Below are 20,195 nucleotides of genomic sequence, written 5' to 3'. Positions count from 1 at the left end.
ATTAGCTATTTTCTGCACTTAAGGAAATGGGTTATCGATTCATTTGAATTGTGTCGCCATTGTAATGTAAATGATATCACATATAAACACAGAATGTGAGGAGCTAAAAGTAAAAATAGATGGCTCTTGTGTAATGGTAAATCTCCTTTCTTGATTTTTTGCCAAAATTTCTTCTCAATGTGAAAAGAGATACAGGTACATTCCCTCTTTAACAAAGGCTACCTTGTACTGGGGCAAAAGATGACATGAATCTGTCATTCCAGAAACTCAGAAATACAGAAACCTAGACTGTTTGTGATGTGGGTGTGTGTGTGTGTGTGTGTTTATATACGGAGCACTTGAATCAAACACAGGACTACTATGGGCATCATCACTTATGGTTCACAGATGCCATACAAAGAACTATTATACCCTCACAGAATACTGGAGATAATGGGATTGTAAAATGGTACTGCTATGTTGGAAAATTTTCTACCATTCCTCAAAAAGTTAGATACAGAATTACCATAAAACCCAGGAATTTCATCCCTAGGAACCCAGCAATTCCTACCCTAAAGAACAGAAAATACATGCTACACCAAAACTTGCACATGCATGCTCATAGCAGCATCACTCATAGGAGCCAAACAGTGGAAACAACCCAGACGCATATCAATGATGAATGGATAAAAATAATGTGGCATATTCATACCATGTCTATTATCCAGACATCAAAAGGAATAAAGCACTGGTACCAGCAACAGCTTGGATGAACTTTGAAAACAGCATGCCAACTTAAAAAAACCCAGGCAAATGACCACATATTGTATGATTCTATTTACATGAAGAATTCGGAATCAGCAAACCCATCGAGACAAACCATTGACTAATGGTTCCAGAGGTAGGGGAGAAGGGAATAGGATGAAAATGTTCTGGAATTAGATTGTAGCGATGATTGCACAACTTTGTGAATGCAGTAAAATCCACTGAATTGTAACCTTCAAATGTGTTTTATGCCTTGTGAATTGTATCTCAATAAAAACATATCCCACTTGTAAAGAAAAATTGTAGAGATATTAGTGACTCATTTGAACTCACGGGAGCTAAATAATCAACCTTGCAGGCTATGTAGACAGGGCCAATGCCCAGATTACCCTGTGGGAGATTGAAAGGCCTCTGCCTGTAGCATTTGTCTGGTGCACTTCCAATACTCAGCATAGAGAGGATGCCCCTAGGTTCCTGGTCCCTGCTTCCCCTGAAACATGACATCTCCCCTCCACCCTGGATTTCATATGGTACCTCCTTTACACCTTCTTCGGGATCTAGACCACTCACAGGCAGGATGTCTGTTTTCTGAGCCCAGGTCACTTGCCTCTGAAAGGGAGACTGTGAAAAGTAATTCCTAATCTTTTTCTTGGGGAAACAAAATTGTTAAAGTGAGAAATTCCTTAAGTTTTTTAAGGTGTTATGCAAAGGACCCAACAAATATCTACTAGAGGTGCCTTTCCACTTTATGATTGTATAATTTCTACTTTCATGGTGCTTTGCTTATTTGGAATAATTGGGGGGAAGGTGTACCTAATTAATGAAAAGATGAGTTGAAATAAGCATACTTTGGAGGAGGAAATGGAAAAATAATGTGACAAACCAAGAACTATTCATTTTTTTTTCCTCACTAATTGAACAAATAGGTACACATTTGAGAAATATCTATGAGAGTGGGGCAGAGTGATAACCACAGGAGGTACAACCAAGGAAAACATGAACCAGACCCTAGCTCTGGAGCTCCTCAGGCTATATGAGCAGATAAGGAAGCACAACAAGGTGACAAACAGTCATCAGATATGAACAGGAATACAGAGGGAGAGAGATTAGGAACAGACCAAGCCTTCCCCTTTCGTTAACAAATGGAGCTTTCTCCCTTGTCACAGGGAGAGCAAGGACTGCTTTATGGTCTGTTAGAAAATGCACTCCCTCCTCCCACTTGGTCAACTTTATGGGGCAGTAAATCAATCCTGGCAGAAGCTGTCTCCATCAACCCATCACCTTTGCCCAGTGCTCCTCATGAATCACTGTGCCTCAGTGAGAGCCACAGCAAAGAAAGACACCAGGCTATGAGGTGAGTACTTTTGCCCATGCAGGTGGTGCCTTGGGAAAGGAATTCCTTTCTCATAGGATCTCAAGGGGAAAAAAAGAGGTCCCTTTCTTTTTGTAAATTTTCCTGTCCCCTGCTCGGTTAATGATCTGCAGGCCTTCACTTTTCTTCTGGACCTGATGTTTTCTTCCTTTTCCATAGTAGGTGAGGTATGAAGATGAGATCTTGGATGGAGAGACTGTGTGTGTGTGTGTGTGAGTGTGAGTGTGTACAGATGGGGAGGTCTACAGTGGGATGTCCCTTTCTCACTGGGAGAAGCCATGCAAGAACAGACGAAATCCTCTGGAATCTAGAAGGTGGCACGGATTCATGGGAAGGTAAATGTGCCCCAGATTTGAGCAGGAAGAGTTTCTAAGTAGGGAGAATTCTACCTACAGTAATCCCCACTCTGATGCTCTGCCTGGAGGACATTAGCTCCGATGGCAGGAAAATGACTGATTGCCCCCAGAGGGTGAGCCTGCTTCTCAGAAGGACTAAGAAGCAGTAAAAGGAGGTACCTGCTTCTGGTCTGCAGAAGCTGGAAAGAACCATCTCCCTATAGAAAGAAATAAGGCTTGGGAAAGGACGATAACTGACGACCAACATGTTTGATGTGAGTTATGGGCTGTGTGTATATTCAGGGTAGGGGCCTCCCACTCTTTTCAGTGACTGAAATTCTACCATTGGAGATTTACCCTCTGGGTCTTTAGGCTCTGAGGCCTGGAAGATACTGTGAAGAAACTACGCAAATACTATTTAAGAAGCTATGGTTCTCAGAGTTTGCCTTATTTCCACCACGAATCGTAGTTAGACAAAATTCCCTAGTATCCGTCTATAACATGGGAATGGAGATGCCTGCCTCATCAACTTTGATGTTCGGATTTTATGGGACTATAACAATAAGAATAGAACATGCTATGTAGTTTGTGGGGAATTGAGGAAATCTTTGGAATCATTTAGGCTCAAAGAGAGACACCTGACAGGTTTAGGTTATTAGGATAAAAGAGTTAAAAAACCTCTCTTCCTCAGCCCCAATTTCTCCAAGAGCTAAGGGATCTCTCCAAACCCCTCTTGGCAAATTATTTGTTGATTCTTGCTTCTTTGCCTCCATTTCAGTATTAAAGAACATATTTTCATGGATAACTGCACATTAACCTAAAGGCTACCTCATTTAAAAACTGAACTTAATGAAAATATCTGTAGAATGGTCCTGGCATTGGGCTGGAGAGGAGCATAGTTTCAGGGAAATGTAAAGTGAGAGGAGAAGTAAAATAAAAACAAAAACAAAAGACAGAAAATTCTCTGCGCACACAGAAAAGAGCCTGGGCAGAGGAGGTGTCATGAGGACTTTGGTCCCAAGGTTACAGGTTTATAGTTTATCTAGAGAACAATTAAGACTTGAATATACAAGTTGCTAATGACCCTGTTTGTGTTGGGTCATTGGGGAAATGAACCAAAGATATCGGGAAGTGTTCTGCCTGAACTGGCTGTTAGAACTGGCAAAGAGAGGAGTCAAAAGATCCTCAGCTTTTTTTTTTTTAATTTTAAAATAAATTATTAATTATTTGAGGTGCAACCCATTTGGCAAAAGATGGGACTAGGGTTGGGGAGGGATATTTTCATGTCTAAAAAGTTTGTTTTGGTTGAGTCCTTTGGACACTCAAGTGAGACTCCAACAGGCCATTGAATGTGTGAATCTAAATCTTTGGGTTACAAATACAGGTTGGATTGCTGTCAGATGTATAAAGTCACATGAGTAGTGGGAATCACTCAGGGAGAGTGGGCAGTTTCAAAAGGGGAATTCTATGAAAATATGAAGAATATCCACATTTAACAGAAAATCAAAGAAAATTGAGAAGGAACCAGAACTGTAGGTAGAAAACCAGGATTGAATGATATCAGGGATACAAATAGGTAGAGAGTTTCGAGGAGGAGGGAGTGGTTGATAGGGCTGGATGATTAAGACAGAGTCTGTTGTATTTAGCAGTTAAGTCACTGGTGGCCTTGGCAGGAGCAGTTTCAGTGGAATGAAGGAAATGCATTCATGCCAGTAAAGCATGAGGAAGCTAATCAAGACAGTGTGTAATTATCTTTTTGGAAGGTTGGTTACACAAGGGAAAAGAAAGTTGAAATGAAAGAGAAGAACATAGAATCATCAACAGTTTAGGATACGTAAGAATGCATCTATGAGGGATAATAGCAAGTTTGGAGGGAGAGTTTTGACCATGTAAGAAAGAGGAGGGATAATTGGTGAAACAAAATTTTGGAGAAATTCAGTGATTGTGAGAGCTGAATAGGTTCCAGCATGACAGGAAAAATCCTTCCACTGAGAACAGAGGGGGAAACATACAAATTTTGTCTATAGTTATGCACATTTTTGGGGGGTAGAAAAGCTTGAGTTGAGGAACAGGGAGATAAGATAATATCTGCAAAATGGTCACTTTGACATTAGAGATGATATTGGTTAAAAGTAAGAGTGTAGATGAATGAAGTTGGACTTGGAAAGAAGGATCACTCTTTAAAATCGTTCCTGTGAAAATGAGAGGATCTGGTCAGATGGTCAGTCAGTGTGCAGGCCCAGCTATTTTGGGGGGATTAAAAGCCCCACCGGGATCTACCTGAAGCCAGTGTATTAGCACAGAGGCAGAGCTTTGACTGGATGGCGATGTCCCACAGATGCAACTAGATGAGGGGACAAGGAAGATGAGAGCCATGGCAAGTTGGATAGTGGATATCAAGGCCCCGCTCAGGTAGGGATGAAAGTCAGGAAGGGCTCAGAGAACCAAGGGAAGTGGGAGAAGAAGAAGGTCTCAAAGAATAAGGAAAACTGAAGAATGTCAATGGGAGAGCCAAGTATGTAAGCTTGTAACCAGTAAATGGAAAGCAGGGTGGAGAATTTCAGAGGGGGACAATTTAGGGGAATGGAGAATTCCAGGGTAGAGCCAAGACGAGGGGATGGTGGATGCCAAGTAGGGACAAAAGCCATTGAAGTTGGCAGCTGTCCTGGACCGAGAGGCACATGAATGTGATTCCCCGGAATGACAGCAGAGGTGGGAAGACATCCACAACCTGACCTCACTTTTGTAGATGAAGAATCAGGTCCCAACAGGCAAGCAGCCCGCCTGTTACTGAGAGAACCAGAACAAGCACGCACGCCCTCTGATTCCCATTGCACAACCCACATCTTAACACTGGGGTCTGTGCATGGTCCTCAGGAGTCTGTGAACCACAAACTTGTATGAGTTTTTGTGTCATGCACATGTGAGTGAGCATTATGCTGGGGATCGAGGTCAGGTTTATTTTTGTCACCAGATTCTGAAAAGGACCAGTGACTTCTAAGCAGTTAAACACCTCAACATCATGCCACAGGGATTGGAAAAAGATGTGGATTCGGCTTGTGCTGTTTTCTTTCCCCTAAGTGTAGCCTCCACTGTACTGCAGAGTGAGTGTGAAGGTCAAGTGACATCTGAAAGGGCTTCAGGAGCCATTGCATCCCCTCATCCCTCTATATTCAGGATGCGGCTCCACTCTTTCTCTCTCCAGTTCTTTATGTCTGATATACTTTTCCCTGGACAAGACTCAATATCTACGCGGACAAGAAGGTAAGAGCCCTAAAAGTACACAGAGTAGTACATAAAGAGGATGCTGATCATCAAGGTTGCCTCAGAGACAAGTTCACCTTTTAATCATAGCACCCGTCTGTTCCCTCAGGGCCCTGTGGTTTGCTTTAATCCAGTTATCTGTGTCCATCTAGATGGCAAGGAAACTCAGTGTACTGGAAGTCCTTTTGTTCATCTTCGTGCTGATTGTAGTGGTTGTGGATATTCTCTTGTTGGTGCTTGTGTTGGAGCAACCTTCAGGTAAGGGAAATCTGGTGGCTGCGGGTTGGAAGGAGGGGTAAGGAAGTCCCTCTCTGATAATAAGAGATCCTTCTATTACTCCTCCACACTGCAGCATTCAAAACCCATGTACACAATGAATTGACGTCGGTCTCCAAGATAAGTCGTTTGTTTGGAACGAAACCTTGAATATTAGTGATTTTCAGGGTCTTCAAACCCCATTTGCTGTAATTAAAGGAGGCAGAATTAGATTCACCAAATGCCTGCCCTTCATGCCAGAGTCATGAAGTGATAGAAATCTCATGGAGAATGAACAGCCAAGTCAAAGGTGCCCAACTCCATCACATTATGAAAAAGGACTTCAGGTCACCGGCAAGCTGAGGGTATATCAATTGCAGTTAGCCTCTAGCCCATAGGATGGCTGAAATACCTATGATTTCTTCACAGGTGCCTTTGAAACGGTTCTCTCCCCCAATCCTCGACACACACACACACACACACACACACACACACACACACACACAAATATCAAACAAATTATCTTTTTCCCTCCATGTATATATTAGTATAATCTAAATAATAAAATGGCATATGTCATACAAAAGTCTATTTTCAATTAAAACTGAATTTGGGAGTTTGTTCTGCTAGATAAAACTCTTTACAGATGTGGATTAAACATACAGTGAAAAGAAGCTGTGCCAATAGCGGTGCCCGACCTGACCTGCTCAGTCTTTCCACCACCCTCCACAGCAAGCATTATGGCACCTCCTAGGAAAACTTCCAGCCTTCCAAGATGAATTGAATTTCATTGATAGAAACCACTTTGATCCTATTCCTACTCCTCTCTCTCTCTCTCTCTCTCTCTCTCTCTCTCTCTCTCTCTCTCTCTCTCTCTTTCTCTCTCTCTCTCTCTCTCTGTTGGAGCTAACAATTCCCATGAGATTTCTATACAGTGCATGTGAATAAGTAGTTTCTTTTACTTCATGTAAAATTAGATCTCCACACCTGTATTCATGCTGAAACACACTTTGATTTTTCCAGGGTAGTTCAGCTGTCAACTCTTTTATATATAGGCCTTTTCTCTAGTGATTTTTTTTTTTTCAGTCTGCAAAATAGCATGTTGTATCTGATCTCTAAAACTTACCTTGGACAACTGAAATGTTAGACATATTTTGTAATGATTTCCCTTCCCCTGATGTGTGGCAACCACTGTTCTATTTTTTGCTTCTGTGAGTTTAATTATTTTAGATATTTCATGTAGGAAGAATAATGCAGTGTTTGTCCTTCTGTGACTGGCTTGCTTCACTTAGAAAACGTCCTCAAGGTTCATCTGTGTTGTGACATATTACTGGATTTATTTTTAAGGCTGAATAATATTCCACCGCATTTTCTTTATCCATTCGTACATCAGTGGATACTTAGGTTGTTTACACGTGATGGTTATTGTGAATAATGTAGCAGATAACATGGAAGGGCTGATATATCTTCAAGTTTCTGACTCAGGTCTTTTGGATAAAGACTCAGAAGTGGTAATGAAGGATCCTATGGTAGTTTTATTTTTAACTTTTCAAGGAATCTTCATACTGTTTTCCATAGCAACTGCAGCACAGTGCATTCCCACCAATGGTGTACCAGGGTTTCCGTGTCATCTTATGCCAACCCAAAGTTGTTGTATTTTTAAAATTTTATTTCTTTTAATATTTACAGAATGCATTTTGATTCATTGTATTCATTGTACACAAATGGGATACAACTTTTCATTTCTATGCTTGTGCATGATGTAGATTCACACCATTCATGTAATCATACATATACAAAGAGTAATGATGTCCGTCTCGTTCCTCCATCTTTCCTTCCCCGTCCCCACCCCTCCCCTCATTTCCTTCTACACAATCCAATGCTCCTCCATTCTTCCCTTACCCCTGACCCTGTTATGTATCAGCATCCGCTTATCAGAGTAAACATTCAGCCTTTGGTTTTTGGGATTGGCTTATTTTACTTAACATGATATTCTCCAACTTCATCCATTTACTGGAAAATGCCATAATTTTATTCTTTTTTTCTTTTTTTAATCATACGTTTACGTAGGACAATGATGTTTATTTTTTTTCCCTTCCCCCCCACCCCTCCCACCCCTCTTTTCCCTCTATACAGTCCTTCTTTCCTTCATTCTTACCGCTCTCCTTATCCCTAACCCTAAAACTAACCCTAAACCTAATGCTAACCCCTCCCACCCCCCATTATATGTCCTCATCCGCTTATCAGCGAGATCATTCGTCCTTTAGGTTTTTGAGATTGGCTTATCTCACTTAGCATGATATTCTCCAATTTCGTCCATTTGCCTGCAAATGCCATAATTTTATCATTCTTCATTGCGGAGTAATAGTCCATTGTATATATATGCCATAGTTTCTTTATCCATTCATCATCTGAAGGGCATCTAGGTTGGTTCCACAATCTGGCTATGGTGAATTGAGCAGCAATGAACATTGATGTGGTTGTATCTCTGTAGTATGCTGATTTTAAGTCCTTTGGGTATAGGCCAAGGAGTGGGATAGCTGGGTCAAATGGTGTTTCCATTCCAAGCTTTCTGAGGAATCTCCACACTGCTTTCCAGAGTGGCTGCACTAATTTGCAGCCCCACCAGCAATGTATGAGTGTACCTTTTTCCCCACATCCTCGCCAACACCTATTGTTGCTTGTATTCTTGATAATCACCATTCTAATTGGGGTGAGATGAAATCTTAGGGTAGTTTTGATTTGCATTTCCCTTATTACTAGGGAGGTTGAACATTTTTTCATATATCTGTTGATTACTTGTACATCTTCTTCTGTGAAGTGTCTGTTCATTTCCTTAGCCCATTTGTTGATTGGATTATTTGTATTCTTCGTGTAGAGTTTTTTGAGTTCTTTATAGATTCTGGAAATTAGCGCTCTATCTGAGGTATGGTTGGCAAAGATATTCTCCCACTCTGTAGGCTCTCTCTTCACATTGTTGATAGTTTCCTTTGCTGAGAGAAAGCTTTTTAGTTTGAATCTATCCCAGTTGTTGATTCTTGCTTTTATTTCTTGTGCTATGGGAGTCCTGTTAAGGAAGTCTGATCCTAAGCCAACAAGTTGAAGATTTGGACCTACTTTTTCTTCTGTAAGATGCAGGGTGTCTGGTCTGATTCCGAGGTCCTTGATCCATTTTGAGTTGAGTTTTGTGTAGGGTGAGAGAAAGGGGTTTAATTTCATTCTATTGCATATGGTTTTCCAGTTTTCCCAGCACCATTTGTTGAAGAGGCTATCTTTTCTCCATTGCATATTGTTGGAACCTTTGTCTAGTATGAGAAAATTGTATTTATTTGGGTTTGTGTCCATGTCCTCTATTCTGTACCATTGATCTACCTGTCTATTTTGGTACCAATAACATGCCGTTTTTGTTACTATTGCTTTGTAGTAGAGTTGAAGATCTGGTATTGCAATACCCCCTGCTTCACTCTTGCTACTGAGGATTGCTTTAGCTATTCTAGGTTTTTTATTCTTCCAGATGAATTTCATAATTGCTTGCTCTATTTCTGCGAGGTACATCATTGGGATTTTAATTGGAATTGCATTGAATCTGTATAGCACTTTAGGTAGTATAGCCATTTTGACAATATTAATTCTGCCTATCCAGGAACATGGGAGATCTTTCCATCTTCTAAGGTTTTCTTTAATTTCTTTCTTTAGTGTTCTGTAGTTCTCATTGTAGAGGTCTTTCACCTCTTTTGTGAGATTGATTCCCAAATATTTTATTTTTTTCAATGCTATTGTGAATGGGGTAGTTTTCCTAATTTCTCTTTCTGAAGATTCATCACTTATGTATAAAAATACATTGGATTTATGAGCATTGATCTTGTAACCTGCTACTTTACTGAATTCACTTATGAGTTTTAAAAGTTTTCTGGTGGAATTTCCAGGTTCCTCTAAATATATAATCATGTCATCAGTGAACAGGGATAGTTTGAGTTCTTCTTTTCCTATTCGTATCCCTTTAATTTCTTTGGTTTGTCTGATTGCTCTGGCTAGAGTCTCAAGGACGATGTTGAATAGAAGTGGTGAAAGAGGGCATCCCTGCCTTGTTCCAGTTTTTAGGGGGAACGCTTTCAGTTTTTCACCATTTAGAATGATATTGGCCATGGGCTTAGCATAGATTGCCTTTATAATGTTTAGGAATGTTCCCACTACCCCAATTTTTTCTAGTGTTTTGAGCATGAAGGGATGCTGTATTTTATCAAATGCTTTTTCTGCATCTATTGAAATAATCATGTGATTCTTAACTTTAAGTCTGTTGATATGGTGAACGACATTTATTGATTTCCGAATGTTGAACCAACCTTGCATCCCTGGGATAAAACCCACTTGATCGTGGTGCACTATCTTTTTAATATATATTTGTATGCGATTTGCTAAAATTTTGTTGAGAATTTTTGCGTCGATGTTCATTAAGGATGTTGGTCTGAAATTTTCTTTCCTCAATGTGTTTCTGTCTGGTTTAGGTATCAGGGTGATATTGGCTTCATAGAACGAGTTTGGTAGGGTTCCCTCCTCTTCTATTTCATGGAATAGTTTGAGGAGTATTGGAATGAGCTCTTCTTTAAAGGTTTTGTAGAACTCGGCTGAGAACCCATCTGGTCCTGGACTTTTTTTTGTTGGTAGGCTTTTGATGACCTCTTCTATTTCATTGCTTGAAATTGGTTTATTTAAGTTGTGTATGTCCTCCTCGTTCAGTTTAGGTAGTTCATATGTCTCTAGAAATTTGTTGATGTCTTCGAGGTTTTCTGTTTTGTTGGAGTATAGATTTTCGAAATAGCTTCTAATTATGTTTTGTATTTCACTCGTGTCTGTTGTGATGTTTCCTTGTTCATTCCGAATTTTAGTAATTTGAGTTTTCTCCCTCTTTCTCTTTGTTAGTGTGGCTAAGGGTTTATCAATTTTATTTATTTTCTCAAAGAACCAACTATTTATTTTGTTAATTTTTCCAATTGTTTCTTTTGTTTCGATTTCGTTGATTTCGGCTCTGATTTTAACTATTTCCTGTCTTCTACTACTTTTGGTATTGGTCTGCTCTTCTTTTTCTAGCGCTTTGAGCTGTAGTGTTAAGTCGTTTATTTGTTGATTTCTACTTCTTTTTTTGAATGCGCCCCATGAAATAAATCTTCCTCTAAGTACTGCTTTCATAGTGTCCCAGAGATTTTGATATGATGTGTCTTTGTTCTCACTTACTTCTAAGAATTTTTTTATTTCCCTCCTGATGTCTTCTGTTATCCATTCATCGTATAATAGTGTATTATTTAATCTCCAGGTATTGGAGAAGTTTCTGTTTTTATTCTGTCATTTATTTCTAATTTCAATCCATTATGATCTGATAGAGTATAAGGTAGTATCTCTATCTTCTTGTATTTGCTAATAGTAGCTTTGTGGCATAAAATATGGTCTATTTTAGAGAAGGATCCATGTGCTGCTGAGAAGAAAGTGTATTCGTTCTTTGTTGGATGGTATATTCTATATATGTCCGTTAAGTCTAAATTGCTGATTGTGTTGTTGAGATCTATAGTTTCTTTATTCAATTTTTGTTTGGACGATCTATCCAGTGGTGAGAGAGGTGTGTTAAAATTGCCTAGTATTATTGTGTTGTGGTCTATTTGATTTCTGGAATTGAGAAGGATTTGTTTGACGTACGTGGATGAGCCAATGTTCGGGGCATAGATATTTATGATTGTTATGTCTTGCTGATTTATGCTTCCCTTAAGCAGTATGAAATATCCTTCTTTATCCCTTCTGACTAGTTTTGGTTTGAAGTCAACATTATCTGAAATGAGGATGGATACTCCAGCTTTTTTGCTGTGTCCGTGTGCATGGTATGTTTTTCCCCATCCTTTTACCTTTAGTCTATGGGTATCTCTTTCTATGAGATGAGTCTCTTGCAGGCAGCATATTGTTGGATTTTTCTTTTTAATCCAATCTGCCAGTCTGTGTCTTTTGATTGATGAATTCAGGCCATTGACATTCAGGGTTATTATTGTGATATGATTTGTATTCCCAGTCAATTGACTCATATTTGTTTTTGACATGATTTGGTTTCTCCTTTATTTGGCTATTCCTTTAGGCTAGCGCCTCCTGTTGCTGATTTGCATCGTTGTTTTTCATCTCTTCCTCATGGAATATTTTGCTGAGAATGTTCTGTAATGCTGGCTTTCTTTTTGTAAATTCCTTTAGCTTTTGTTTATCATGGAAGGATCTTATTTCATCGTCAAATTTGAAGGTAAGTTTTGCTGGGTATAAGATTCTTGGTTGGCATCCGTTTTCTTTCAGGGCTTGGTATATGTTGTTCCAGGCCCTTCTAGCTTTTAGGGTCTGGATTGAAAAATCTGCTGATATTCTTATTGGTTTCCCTCTGAATGTAATTTGATTCTTTTCTCTCGCGGCCTTTAAAATTCTGTCTTTATTTTGTATGTTAGGTATTTTCATAATAATGTGCCTTGGTGTGGGTCTGTTGTAATTTTGTATGTTTGGAGTTCTATAAGCCTCTTGTATTTGGTTTTCCATTTCATTCTTCAGATTTGGGAAATTTTCTGATATTATTTCATTGAATAGATTGTTCATTCCTTTGGTTTGTTTCTCTAAGCCTTCCTCAATCCCAATAATTCTTAAATTTGGCCTTTTCATGATATCCCATAATTATTGTAGATTCTGTTCATGATTTCTTACCATCTTTTCTGTTTGGCCAACTTTGCTTTCAAGATTAAATAATTTGTCTTCAATGTCTGAGGTTCTGTCTTCCAGGTGTTCTATCCTATTGGTTATGCTTTCTATGGAGTTTTTAACTTGGTTTATTGTTTCCTTCATTTCAAGGATTTCAGTTTGGTTTTTTTTCAGTATCTCTAACTCTTTATTGAAATGATCTCTTGCTTCCCGTATTTGGTCTTTTAACTGTTGATTGGTGCGATCATTTAATGCCTGCATTTGCTCTTTCATCTCCTCCTTCAATGCCTGCATTTGCTCTTTCATCTCCTCATCAGCTTCCCTGATCGTTTTAATTACGTACATTCTGAACTCCCTTTCTGACATTTCTTCTGCTGTGCTGTCATTGGGTTTTATTGATGTAGTATCTAGGTTTGTTTGGGACATTTTCTTCCCTTGTTTTCTCATATTGGTCAGCTGTTAGTGGGACCCTGAGATATTGCAGTTTTCCGCTATTGGCTTATAGTGTCCCGGTAGATTTCCAGTGTATCACCTCCCAGCCTTCAGTAGCCTGATGTCTTGGAGGAATCTGATAAAGCAGTGCATCCGAAGAAAACTGTCCCTAGCCCCCTACTGGTTCCATGGTTTGGAACTGGCTCTGTGCGGAAATGCTCTCACTGTGGGCCTGCACCGTGCAGCTGGCCGTGTGGGAGGAGCCCACTGCCGGAGTGTGGAAGGCTACCTTGGGAAGACTCTAGCTGCCCTGCCCGGCTCCGATAAGCCACCTCTATCTGGGCCTGCCACCCGGGCCGAGCTTTACCCAGTGAGCAGACTTACCTGTGGCTCTATTTCAGTCCGAGTCTCTCAATGCCTCCCCTTCTTAACTCCTGGGTTCTGGAGCGACTGGGGGTGCAGTCACCCTCTAGGCCGCCATCTTGGGTCGCCCCGTGAAGAGAGCCTGCGGCCGGAGTGGGCAGAGCCACCTGAAGAGGTCTCTGGCTGCCCTGCCCTGATCCCAGAGGCTGCTTGCGGATCGAATCTCTCCGTTGGTTCGGGGGCTTGTTGCTGGTTCTACGTAGAAAACCTCTCACTGGGCGGTCTGGTCTGAGAAGCTAGCTTTGAAAGGCACCTCCCACCGCAGGGGTCCAGGCTACTTGGGGAAGTCTCTGGCTGCCCTATCCTGGTCCCTGAATCTGCTTGCGTGCCGGAGTACGCTGCGCTGCACTGGCTCCCATAATTTTATTCTTTATGACTGAATAATATTCCATTGTGTATACATACCACAGTTTCTTTAACCATTCATCTTTTGAAGAGCATCTAGGTCGGTTCTACAATATAGCAATTGTGAATTGAGCTGCTATAAACATTGACATGACTGTGTCAGTGTAGTATGTTGATTTTAAATCCTTTGGGTATAAACCTAGGAGTGGGATAGCTGGGTCAAATGGTGGGTCAATTCCAAGTTTTCTGAGGAATCTCCATACTGCTTTCCAGAGTGGCTGCACCAATTTGCAACCCCTTCACTAATGTATGAGTGTATCTTTTTCCCCACATCTACACCAACACATATTTTTGCTTATATTCTTGACAATAGACATTCTAATTGGAGTAAGATGAAATCTTAGGGTGGTTTTGAATTGCATTTCTCTAATTACTAGAGATGTTGAACACTTTTTCATGTATTAGTTGATCACTTGTGTATCTTCTTCTGTAAGTGTCTGCCCAATTCCTAAGCCCATTTATTGATTGGGTTCTTTGTATTTTTGGTGTAAAGTTTTTTAAGTTCTTTATAAATTTTGGAGATAAGTGCTCTATCTGAAGTGCATGTGGAAGAGATTTTCTCCCAATCTGTAGGCTCTCTTTTCACATTATTGATTGTTTCCTTTGCTGAGAAAAAGCTTTTTAGTTTGAATCCATCCCATTTATTGATTCTTGCTTTCAATTATTGTGCTCTTGGAGGCTTTTAAGGAAGTGTGGTCCTAAGCCAACATGATGAAGATTTGGACCTACTTTTTCTTCTATTTGGTGCAGGATCTTGGGTCTAATTCCTAGGTCCTTGATCCATTTTGAGTTGAGTTTTGTGCAGGGTGAGAGATAGGGGTTTAATTTCATTTTACTGCATGTGGATTTACAGTTTTGCCAGCACCATTTGTTGGAAAAGCTATCTTTTCTCCATTGTATGTTTTTGGTATCTTTGTCTAGTATGAGCTAACTGTATTTATGTGGGTTTGTCTCTGTGTCCTCTATTCTGTACCATTGGTCTACCTGTTTATTTTGGTGCCAACACCATGCTGTTTTTAGTCCTTGAAACTCTAGTCAGAGAAATTAAAGAGACCAAAGAAATTAAAGGAATACAAATAGGAAAAGAAGAACTCAAGGTATCACTATTTGCCCATGACATGATTATATATTTAGATGATCCAACAAACTCCACCAGAAAACTTCTAGAACTAATAAAGGAATTCAGCAAAGTAGCAGGATCTTAAATCAACACTCGTAAGTCTAATGCATTTCTATTCATCAGTGATGAATCCTCTGAAACAGAAATTAGGAAAACCACTCCATTCACAACAGCCTCAGACAAAACAAACAAAACAAAACAAAACAAAACAAAACTTGGAAATCAATCTAACAATAGAGGTGAAAGACCTCTACAATGAAAACTACAGAACACTATAGAAAAAAATTAAAGAAAACCTTTTAAGATGGAAAGATCTCCCATGTTCTTGGATACGCAGAATTAATATTGTCAAAGTGGCCATACTACCAAAAGTGCTGTACAGATTCAATGCAATTTGATTCTAATTAAAATCTCAATGACGTACCTCATAGAAATAGAGAAAGCAATCATGAAATTCATTTGGAAGAATAAGAGACCCAGAGTAGACAAAGCAATCATGAGAGAGAGTGATGCAGGAGGTATCAGAATACCAGAACTTAAACTATGAGTTGTTGTCTTCTGTTCTGTTTTGATAAGCACCATCTTAACAGGAGTGAGGTAATATCTCCTTACCATGTTAATTTGCATTTCCCTGATGATTAGAAATGTTGAGCATCTTTTCACATGCTTGTTGGCCATTTATTTGTATGTCTTCTTGGAAAAATATCTGTTCAAGTTTTTAACCCATTCTTGCCATCGAGGTTTATGAATTTCTTATATTATTTGGAAATTGACTTCTTGTGGTATATATGGCTTACAAGTGTTAGTTAGATGTAAAGGGAGCAGTTTTGGTTCGTCGATAACTCCCAGAAAAGACGCTCCGCAGATACAGGTCTCACACGAGGAACTTTAATTCAAGCGGACAAAACATGTCCGCTCGGGGGAAAGAGGAAAGGGAAAGAGAAAAGAAGATGGCGCACGGTTCTTTGTATTGGAATTTCGCGGGCTGGGAGGAACCAATCACGGAGGAGAATTATTACAGACTGACTGATGGACCAATGACATATTGGAACGGAATGTGGGGGAGGGGGCAGGAAGGTTACAGCAACATAAGCCGGAAATTCCTGTAACGGGAGAGGCGGGCTTAACACAGATTGACAGGTGATGCCTGTAGCGGGAGAGGAAGGTTGCTTTATACCTAACAACAAGTGCATTCTCCCATCGTCTAGATTGCCTCTTCCCTGTGCTGAGTGTTTCCTCTGTTGTGCTGAAGCGCTTTAGTTGGGTGCAGACCCAGTTTACTACTTTCGCTTCTGTTGCCTATACTTGTGGCTATTCCAGTGCCATGAACCTTTTCCTATGTTTTATTCAAGGAATTTTTATTGTTCCAGGCTTTATGTTTAAGTCTTTAATCTAGTTTTAAAACAGATACAGGCATACACTAGTGTGCGAGTCAATAGGGATGGTGGAAAGGTAGTCTACACCCACAGTCCTATTACCTCCACAGTAACTTCAGGGCCTGAAAGTTCAGGCCAGATCCAGTGCCCTGGATGGTTCTTGGAACCCACTGGACCCAGTCCTACTTAGTTTGTTGTTGTGTAGGAGAAGGGTAAACAAAGGTGATAAAGCCTAGAAGAAGAATACATTTGAGCAGTTGTGTATATTTCTATAGGGTCAATAATATCTTCCCTGTCTACATCAAAGTTTGTTGGAAGTGAATCGAACAAAAGCAAACATAATCCAACAAACAAGTGAAAAAAACCAAATGTGTAAGACAATTGGATATTCATATGCAAAAATGTGGGATTGAATTTCTACTTTACAATATATATGAAGGTTAACTCAAAATGGATCAAAGACATACGCATAAAACCCTAAACTAAAAATCTCTAAGAAGAAAATATAGGTCTGAATGTTTGTAATCTTGGATCAGGCAACAGTTTGACAGATGATACACAAAACACAATAACGAAACAAAAATAGGCAAACTGGACTTGATAAAAAATGAAAACTTTTGTGCTTCAAATGATAGTATCAAGATAGTGAAAAGATAGCCCACAGAATCAGATGTATTTGCAAATGAAATATCTGATAAGGGCTTAAACCTAGGATACATAAACAAATGCTACAATTAAAAATTTTTTAAAAAATCAAATGAACAAATGATTTAAGTAGATACATTTCCGAGGAAGATCTACAAATGACCCTAAGACCTTGAAGAATATTCAACATCATAAGTCATTTGGAAAAGTTAAAACGTGAGATTTCATTTCACATATGCCAGGATGACTATAATAAAAAATAAATAACGAGTACTTTTTAGGTCCCAAAGAAGTAGTAATTTTCATACATTGCTCTTAGGAATGTAAAATGATGCAGCCACTTTGGAAAAAAGTTTGGAAGTTACTCAAAAAGTTAGAGTAGGATGTAAGATTTACCAATTCCACTTTCAGGTACATAACCAAGAGAATTGTAAATATTCACATACTTTTACATGAATGTTTATAGCAGAATTACATGTAAATAGTAAAAAAGTGGAAACAAAATAAATGTACATCAACTGATGTGTAAACAAAATGTGTCGTATCTACTTAAGGGAATAGGATTCAACTGTGAAAAGAAATGAAAGTCTATTACTTGATATTACTCTGAAAACTTCACATCAGGTGAAAGAAGCCAAGCACAAGAGGCACTTACTTTATGATTCCCTTTGAAAGAAATGCTCAGAATAGGCAAATTCACAGAGACAGAGAACAGATTAGTGTTTGCCAGGGACTAGGAGAAAAGGCAGATGGAAAGCCGTCACTCATGAGTGTGTGATTTCTTCAGGATCATGAAAGAGTTCTATAATTAGAGAGTGCTTCCTGGTGGTGAAACTTTGTAGAATATTAGAAGACCATTGACTTAAATGCTTTAAAAGGAGAATTTCTGCAATTTGTATAATCAGAACAACAAGAGATTACACTCTATTTATGTATGATCTATCAAAATATATAAATCCATTCTACCATCATGTGCAACTAATTAGAACAAATAAAATAAAATAATTAAAAAAGATAGAATTTTATGGTATGTGAATTATATATTCAATAACCAAACAAATCAACAAAAAATAAAAAGAGAGAAGAAGAAGACAAGCGTTTTTAGCTCTTGGAGAATTGTTAAGGATACCAGCTACCAGTGATTTTTTTTTGATGGAAGAATTGACTGAAAGTTTGTAATTTTGCCACCTTTTTTGGAGCTGTGAGCATACTAAAAATATTCAACTTTTGTCTTTTAATTTCTACGCAGAGTCTGCATTTATTCCAGAGTGCCCAGAGATCTCTCAGGCAGAAAGGATAGACTGCGCACCCGGACAGGCCGTGACAGAGGTCAGAAGAATGAGGTTCCTGCTGGGCTCATTGGGTTTTATTGAAAAGAGATGTTAAGTGTGGAGAGAGTGGTGTGAAGTGGCTTATGGGTCTGCCATTTGCTTGGAGTTACTTCTTTTTTTTGCCTTTATGAAATTAACAGGGACACTAAGGAAATGAGGGAAGCAGCATAGAGAAAAGACAAGTATCAGAGGAGATAAAATTCAAAACCCAAAGTGGAGGGAATTCACAACTGTGGAATGCTTCCTAAGTGTGGTTCCAAAGTGAGCTGTGGAAAGGGTAAATGCTGGCGTCTAGTCTACGCATTCCTTGAGAATGAGGCTCTCAGGCACATGTGGAGGGCAGAGCCATTTCCAGAACTCGGGTAAACTGTTTCAACAGGAGCCTTCTGGCACTGTGATACGGGCAACAGGGATGCCAGGGAACATGTGTGGCTTCCACACAATATCAACTCTGAACCCTGCTTGGTTGTAACTTATGATTTTGTCAAGAAGGTCGTATACATTTAGATTTGTTCGTTTACCCTGTATTCTGCATTCTATATCCCAGAACATCCTTCTGTGGCATTAATTAGAACCACACTGAATTTTGGGGTTCAATTAAACAATATTGACATCTTAATGGTTTTGATTCTTCCTATTCTAAAAGCATAGTCTCTCCATTTCAATATATATAAGAATACATGCATATGAATATATACAAATATATGCTTTAAATGAATTTTGTTTCTTATGTTTACTTGCATATGAATAATGAACTTTCCTCATGTATTTCAGATTTTTAGCTTTCATAGGAAATATATTTATTATATTTTCTAACCAATGCTCCTTTTATTATAATACTTCCTTTCTTACTGTTATTTTATATGTATTACTAAAATTTCAAAAAATTTAAATTATTTTTACACATTTCTATTATATTTATTATGTAATTGGTCAACCAGATATTTTCATTGGTCCCAGAAAAAAGATTTTTGTAATTCTTTATTAATTTTACAATTATATCTCAGACAAATAATAATTTTACTCTGCATTAATGCTTATACCTCATTCATTCACATGTCCAACTGCACATTTCAGTTCTTCCAGAGTAATATAAATTAAGTGCTGATGGTTAGCAACCTTTATTTATGCTTGAATTCAGTGGAAATTCTTCACATGTCAAACATGAAGTATGATGTTGGCTGCTAACTTAGGAGAATTACTTTATTTTTATTAGGAGCTATCTTCATAGTCCTATTTTTGAGAGTTCTTTTTATTACCTCATGTACATATATGACTGCATGACTGAGGTGATCCTATAATTTGTATAATCAGAAAAATGAGAGATTATGCTTCATTTATGTATGGTCTATCAAAATGTATAAATGCATTCTACTGTCATGTACGACTAATTAGAACAAAAAATTAAAAACTTGAAAAAAATTGTCACCATGAAGCTTCAAAGTACAAAACAAGAAAAAAAAAGGAGGGGGGGAGTAGATTTTCTTTCCAACAATTTAATAATGAAATTTTCAAACATACAGAAAAAAAATTGAAAGAATGTTACAGTAACATCCATTATCTACCACTTACATGCCACCCTTAATATTTTACTTTGTTTTCTCATCTGTATTGGTTTATCCTACACTCTATCCATCCATCCATCTTATTTTATGCATTTGAAAGTACATTTCAGAAACCACTTTTCAGTTCCATAAATTTCTCATCATATAAACCTTTAGCAAGAGCTGAATGTTTGCATATAGTTTTTGTCTTTAGATATGTGCCATGCAAATCTGAAGA

General features: G+C 38.7%; 1 protein-coding gene across 1 annotated transcript in view; it reads left to right on the top strand.

Moving 5' to 3' along the window:
- The first annotated feature begins 5,867 nt into the window (after positions 1-5,867).
- Mgam2 (maltase-glucoamylase 2 (putative)) overlaps positions 5,868-20,195 on the top strand; it is a 90,672-nt gene continuing 76,344 nt past the window's right edge. Inside the window, exons 1-2 of the mRNA XM_047562092.1 lie at positions 5,868-5,973; positions 18,332-18,411. Coding sequence (XP_047418048.1) covers positions 5,868-5,973; positions 18,332-18,411 — 186 coding nt within the window. The remainder of the gene's footprint in view (positions 5,974-18,331; positions 18,412-20,195) is intronic.

Source organism: Sciurus carolinensis, chromosome 8 (assembly GCF_902686445.1).
Source record: "Sciurus carolinensis chromosome 8, mSciCar1.2, whole genome shotgun sequence".
NCBI classification, from domain to species: domain Eukaryota; kingdom Metazoa; phylum Chordata; class Mammalia; order Rodentia; family Sciuridae; genus Sciurus; species Sciurus carolinensis.
The sequence above is the reverse complement of the archived record's forward strand: the minus strand, read 5'-3'. Positions and strand labels throughout refer to the sequence as shown.